Source organism: Rutidosis leptorrhynchoides, chromosome 4 (assembly GCF_046630445.1).
Source record: "Rutidosis leptorrhynchoides isolate AG116_Rl617_1_P2 chromosome 4, CSIRO_AGI_Rlap_v1, whole genome shotgun sequence".
Classification (NCBI taxonomy): domain Eukaryota; kingdom Viridiplantae; phylum Streptophyta; class Magnoliopsida; order Asterales; family Asteraceae; genus Rutidosis; species Rutidosis leptorrhynchoides.
This window is the reverse complement of record NC_092336.1, coordinates 41,692,570-41,699,752: the sequence shown is the minus strand read 5'-3', so window position 1 is coordinate 41,699,752 and position 7,183 is coordinate 41,692,570. Positions and strand designations below refer to the sequence as shown.

The following is a 7,183-nucleotide window of genomic DNA, read 5'->3' as shown; positions in this document are numbered from 1 at the left end:
TTTACAAAACGTATCATATAGAGGTCAAATACCTCGCAATGAAATCAATGAATGGCGTGTTCGTCCATATGGATTTGGAGCGATCGTCACACTCCTTTATGACTAACCCGCCACACATGGACAACATTATACCAGCTCTGATACCAACTGTGAAGACCCGTCCTAATCCATCCGGACGAAGTCCTTATCGATTATAAACGATTCACAACAGTTGATTATATCGTGAGGTACTTGACCTCTATATGATACATTTTACAAACATTGCATTCGTTTTTGAAAAGACAATCTTTCATTACATCAGAAGTTGACGACATGCATATCATTTCATAATAAATCTAACTAAAATTGACTTAATAATAATCTTGATGAACGCAACAACTCGAATGCAACGTCTATTGAAATATGTCATGAATGACACCAAGTAATATCTTTAAAATGAGCAAATGCACAGCGGAAGATTTCTTTCGTACCTGAGAATAAACATGCTTTAAAGTGTCAACCAAAAGGTTGGTGAGTTCATTAGTTTAACATAAATAAACATTTCCATCATTTTAATAGACCACAAGATTTTATTTCTCACAAATATACGTCCCATGCATAGAGACAAAATAATCATTCATATGGATTGAACACCTGGTAACCGACATTCACAATATGCATATAAGAATATCCTCATCATTCCAGGATCCTCCTTCGGACATGATATAAATTTCGAAGTACTAAAGCATCCGGTACTTTGGATGGGGCTTGTTGGGCCCGATAGATCTATCTTTAGAGTTCGCGTCAATTAGGGTGTCTGTTCCCTAATTCTTAGATTACCAGACTTAATAAAAAGGGGCATATTCGATTTCGATCATTCAACCATATAATGTAGTTTCGATTACTTGTGTCTATTTCGTAAAACATTTATAAAAGCGCATGCATTCTCAGTCCCAAAAATATATATTGCAAAAGCATTTAAAAGGGGAGTAATGAAACACACGCACATAAATATTGTAAAACAGTTAATAAAGCATTTGCATGTATTCTCAGCCCTAAAATTGTAAAGAGTAAAAGGGGATCAATGAAACTCACGCATATAAATATTGTAAAACAGTTATTAAAACAGTGCATGTATTCTCAGCCCAAAAATGTAATGAGTAAAAGGGAGCAAATGAAACTCACCATTTGTATTTTGTAGTAAAAATACATATAACGACATTACACAGCTGAACAATGCAGGGTTGGCCTTGGATTCACGAACCTATATCATTTGTGTACTTATTAATATACATAATTGTAATCGAACAAATTTCTATGTTATTATTCTTAATAATATACTAGTTATATCATTTTTATGTTAATAATATATATTTTAAATAGTAACAATATTAATATAGTTAAGTTTTGTTTTAAACATATTTTTATATAAACATCTTTTGTTTGTTAAATTAATGATAATACTAATAATAATAATTTTTAATTAAAATGATAACTAAATAATAATGTTTTTTTTATAATAGTTATAATGATCTTCAATAACAATACTATTATTAATGCTTATAATAATAAGGATAGTGTTAATACTTATGTCAAAAATAGTAATACTTATATTGATATTAATACTGTTATTAATAATCATAAATTAATACTAATGCTATTATTAATGAAAATAATAATAAATTATATTATTTTCATACTAATAATGATAATAATAATCATAATCGTAATAATGATAATAATATTTATACTTAGTAATAAAATGATACGATTTTATTTTAAGATGATAATATTAGTATTATCAATAATAATAACAATTTATAAATGATTCTTATACTAATAATAATAACAATAATAATTATACTTATAATTCAATTACTTTTAACAATAATAATCTTAGCATCAACAATAATAATAATAATAATAATAATAATAATAATAATAATAATAATAATAATAATAATAATAATAATAATAATAATAATAATAATAATAATAATAATAATAATAATAATAATAACAAATAAAGAAAATAGGCTACCTTAAAAGAAGTCCCAAAAAAATGTAATGTCACAGCCGGGTCTCGAACCCGAGACCTCTCGCTCACCCAACACGCACCCTAACCACACCGTCTATTTTGATTTTCTGTTTAGTTATAAACCTGAATCTTATTTAATTCGTTTATGTTTTTAATCCCCTCCTCCTTCATCTGTTAGAACCAAACGATCAGGAAGCAACAACAAATTGTATTTAACTATAATCTGTTTGTTTTAAAATAATTATTATAGGCGAAATATAATCAATCTATATTGGTTGTTATGGATTAAATAAATAAAAAATAAACAAAAACCTGCTGTTGCTACATCGCGGTTTTAAAAAAAAGTCATAATTGATATCAATTTTTAGTACATTTTAGCTCGTGATTACAAAAGGAAAAAGGTTGTAAATTACTCCTAAAACTTGTTTGAACCATCAATTGATCCAAATACTTCAAAACGAATTCGAATTTGACTCAAAAACATTTGTTGACTTTCTTTGAACATAAATTTTGACTTCGAAATTAAAATTCGATAAATGGATTTGGATCCTAAAACTTTACAGAAAGGTTAGACTAAAGATTCCTAACATATTGGCATTAATACATTTTCAAAATTTATTCGAATTCTGGTTTTCACTGAAAAGATGAAAAATAGAGATATACCGTACCTTTTTCTAAATTTTCTGTTTAATTCTCTGAAATGCAGTGAAGTAAATTGTACAGAGTGTTTTGTTGTAGGTTTATGAATGTATTCTCATAATACACTGATTAATTCATTTGTTATATTCCAAAAAGCTTAGTCGACAGCGATTATAGAATACGTACAGAAATATATAAAAAAAATTAAAAGGAGAATATGATGGCTAACAGAATTTGGAATGTATCTGTGATGTGATTCGATTTTTGGAAAAGAATTAGGGACAGAAGCAAAAGCATGATCGTGACCCTAGACTAATTCGTACCAGATTTATTTGATTTTTTTTATAGTTTATATAAATAATACAAATAATTAATAAATCTATTATTCTTAACAATAATTATATTAATAATAATAAATACTAATGATACAATAGTCAGTAAAATTTTATAATAATTTTTATTATTACTGATAATAATAGATTGTAACAGTTTTTAAAAATAATAACTATAATAATAATAATATTAATAATATTAGTAACATAATGATAATAACAATTTTAAATATCATGATAATTTTTGTAATTAAGTTAATAATACTTTTAATAGTCCTAATGATAATTAGATTTATCATTTTATTAATACAATGATACTAATAATTATAACAAGTGGTCAAATTAAATGAGTGTTATTAACCATATAGCATTTGAATGGCAGGAATAAAGATAACTTTATAACTGAAAATAAGCATATTGCTATTATAGCATGTCCCAACTTTGGAAGTGAACGAGTAATTATTTATTTTAAAAATGATATTAAATTAAATGACCATTCTCTCTCAACCCCAAGTAATATATACTTAGTGTTCAAATTTATCAAATAACTTCTAAATATATTAATAATAAGTTTATAATTTATAAATTCATTTTCAGATCACCATTTATTTTAAAATTACATAAGTTTGAATTTAACTTGCTTAATATCAATCAAATCATTAAACGAGTATTTCAATTATTAATATTTTTTTATATACTTTATTTATATATAGAGATATATTTTAGATAATAATTATTATAATATCCTATTTTTAATAACAACAACATATAATACCTCAAATTATATTTCAAATTATTATTTATATATACCTACACACATATCTATTTACAATTAATTGTTCGTGAATCGTCGAGCATAGTCAAAGGGTAAATGATTACATGAATATAGATTTCAAAACTTTCGAGACTCAACATTACAGATTTTGCTTATCGTGTTGGAATCATATAAAGATTAGAGTTTAAGTTTGATCGGAAATTTCCGGGTCATCACAATATATATACAATTAAATGTCGTTACAACGATAATCGTTACATAAATGTCTCGTTTCGAAATCATTAAGTTAGTAGTCTTGTTTTTACATATGTAGTTCATTGTTAATATACTTTATGATATGTTTACTTATCATAATACCATGTTAACTATATATATATATATATATATATATATATATATATATATATATATATATATATATATATATATATATATATATATATATATATATATATATATCCATATATATGACATCATATAGTTTTTACAAGTTTTAACGTTCGTGAATCGCCGGTCAACTTGGGTGGTCAATTGTCTATATAAAACCTATTTCAATTAATCAAGTCTTAACAAGTTTGATTGCTTAACATGTTGGAAACACTTAATCATATAAATATCAATTTTATTTAATATATATAAACATGGAAAAGTTCTACTCACTACAATAACCAAAGCTTGTATTTTATGATTTTTGCTGGGAAAATAGTAACTTAGACGTTCATGGAAGAGTGTGTGTGTTTTGAGAGAGAATTGGAAAGAAAATTGGAAGTGAAATGGAGTAGGTGGTGAGTGGTGAAGGTGAGTGGGGTTAAAAGGAGTTCTTATTTTTGTTTCCTTGCTCATAAGTCATGCTAGTTGTCTAATTGTTGGTTCCACATGTTTGTTGACTATCTAGGGCTGCTAAGAGCTGAATTATTATGTGTATATACCAATAGTATATACATCTAGAAGTTGTGTATTGTACAAGTACAAATACGAGTGCATACGAGTAGAATTGTTGATGAAAATGAATGAGGATGTAATCGTAAGCATTTTTGTTAAGTAGAAGTACTTTGATAAGTGTCTTGAAGTCTTTTAAAAGTATATGAATACATATTAAAACACTACATGTATATACATTTTAACTGAGTCGTTAAGTCATCGTTAGTCGTTACATGTAAATGTTGTTTTGAAACCTTTAAGTTAACGATCTGGTTAAATGTTGTTAACCCATTGTTTATTATATCTAATGAGATATTAAATTATTACATTATCATGATATTATGATGTATTAATATATCTTAATATGATATATATATATATACATTTAAATGTTGTTACAACGATAATCGTTACATGTATGTCTCGTTTCGAAATCCTTAAGTTAGTAGTCTTGTTTTTACATATGTAGTTCATTGTTAATATACTTAATGAGATACATACTTATCATAATATCATGTTAACTATATATATATATATATATATATATATATATATATATATATATATATATATATATATATATATATATATCCATATATATGTCATCATATAGTTTTTACAAGTTTTAACAAGTTTGATTGCTTAACATGTTGGAAACACTTAATCATGTAATTATCAATTTCATTTAATATATATAAACATGGAAAAGTTCGGGTCACTACATTACATTTGTGCTTCTCTATAAATGTCTTCACCTGTCAAGTTTCTTTATTTAATAGCTCATAGGCATAAAGTCTCCATGGACAAGCTAGGTCCAGCTTTCCCTCTCTCCAATTCTTCTTTTTTTCTCCTTTGCATTTAACTTCAGGATCTTTTTTAATACTTCCAACAACCCCTTGTGAACTTTGACCACGATCATTCTTTTTATTTTTTGTCCTTTATCATCAACTGTCCCCACACATCCAACCCTTATTCTTGTACCTTCATTTTTAATAAAGACAAGTTGTCTTTTAGTTTCAATTGCATGCAACTGCACACGTTCCTTAATTTCTTCTTTTGAACCAAACTCTTGTTCAACATAGAAATAAGTGTTAGAAACAGTTGATGTAGCAACCTCTTCTTTCAATTCTCTGATCTTTTTCTTTCTAAACCTCTCAATCTCATCCCCACTATCTGGATCACTTACAAATGCATTTGTGTTTACAATTTCCACATCAACCAACTCTTCTTCGGTCACTGTTGGCACAACACTAGAGTTACCCATGTACTCAACATCCTTGTCTATGTTAAAATGAAATTGATTGATGTCAACATCCACATCTAAAACAGTATTATCATCAACTAAATAATCTTCATCATCACTGTCAACATTTCCTGCCTCATCAACATTACTAGTTCCAACACCAGGTTCATTTGCCCATCCATCAAGTAACTGTGTTTGCTCATATTCAAGGTAAATACTTATTTCCTTACATCCCACCATATATTGTCTTAAATTACAAACATCTGATGCGTTAGCAAGTGGACATAAACCAACATCCAAAACAGTTCCATGTCGTAGATAATGGTAATACATTTTTTTAAATCCATCACACCCTAAACTTTGCACAATATCATATACATCCAGTATCGAAAACGTATCATAATCAACAAGATCAATAAATGTAATTCTTCCATTCAAGAATTCAATACCTGGAGGTTGACTAAATACACCACCATGATGTAATTTTATGGTAAATAGACTCTCATATATATCTACAAAAAAAAAAAAAAAAAAAAATTAAATTAAGCTTACATATCCCCAAAATCGATTGATTTTGTAAAACCTAAAAAACTAAAACCCTAAATCATACCGTAATAATCCTGTAGCTCGAATGGTTCGTTATCCTGACGAATTCTGTACGATGAACACATACTTTGATTTTGATTTCAGATTTGATTTTGATTCAGATGGGTTTAGCCATTCGTCGTTTAATTTGAGCGGGAAGATGTAGAAAAAAGTGTGGATAGAAATGAACGAGTGAAAGGGATAAACTAAATTACATGGACAGATATACCCTCACGTGGGTAGCACGTGAGGGAAATAGACGACATATATCTAACGCCATTTGTGCAGAGGCGGAACATAGGGTAACCCAAGGTGGGTATCCGTCCACCCTGGATTTTACGGAACAAAAATTTTTACACTAAAAAAAAAAAAAAAATTTACTAACAAATAAGGTTGTTTTTAGTGTTCGTCCCTGCTGAATATGAAAGATTTAAAAAAATTTTACACCCGCCCCACCTGTATCCGAGTTCAAGTTCCGCCGCTGCATTTGTGTGCAGGGTTTCACTTGAAACGAATTAAAACTTCGAGGTCATCTACGTCAAATTAAAACTTTAAGGTCATCGGTGCAATTTCGTGCAAATTTTAGGGACCAATGGCGCAATTTTTTCTTATATTTATACATAGTTGTAGATATTTCAGTTGATTTTTTCTTTGGTTAAAATGTGCTGTTA

The 7,183-nt window shown here is 27.5% G+C and overlaps 1 protein-coding gene across 1 annotated transcript; it reads right to left on the bottom strand.

Annotated features, from left to right (window-relative positions):
* Window positions 1-5,417: 5,417 nt before the first annotated feature.
* Window positions 5,418-6,665, bottom strand: LOC139904456 (uncharacterized). Its single transcript, XM_071886381.1, has 2 exons — window positions 6,538-6,665; window positions 5,418-6,439 (listed from the first exon to the last, which is right to left on the bottom strand). Exons 1-2 carry the CDS (start codon window positions 6,596-6,598, stop codon window positions 5,493-5,495), a joined length of 1,008 nt encoding a protein of 335 aa, XP_071742482.1. The 5' UTR covers window positions 6,599-6,665; the 3' UTR covers window positions 5,418-5,492.
* Between the last annotated feature and the right edge of the window lie 518 nt (window positions 6,666-7,183).

Coding starts and splice junctions, on each gene's coding strand:
- LOC139904456 (XM_071886381.1), bottom strand. CDS start 6,598: ATGTGTTCATCGTACAGAATTCGTCAGGATAACGAACCATTCGAGCTA. Junction 6,440..6,537: donor CGAGCTACAGGATTATTACG/GTATGATTTAGG, acceptor TTTTTTTTGTAG/ATATATATGAGAGTCTATTT.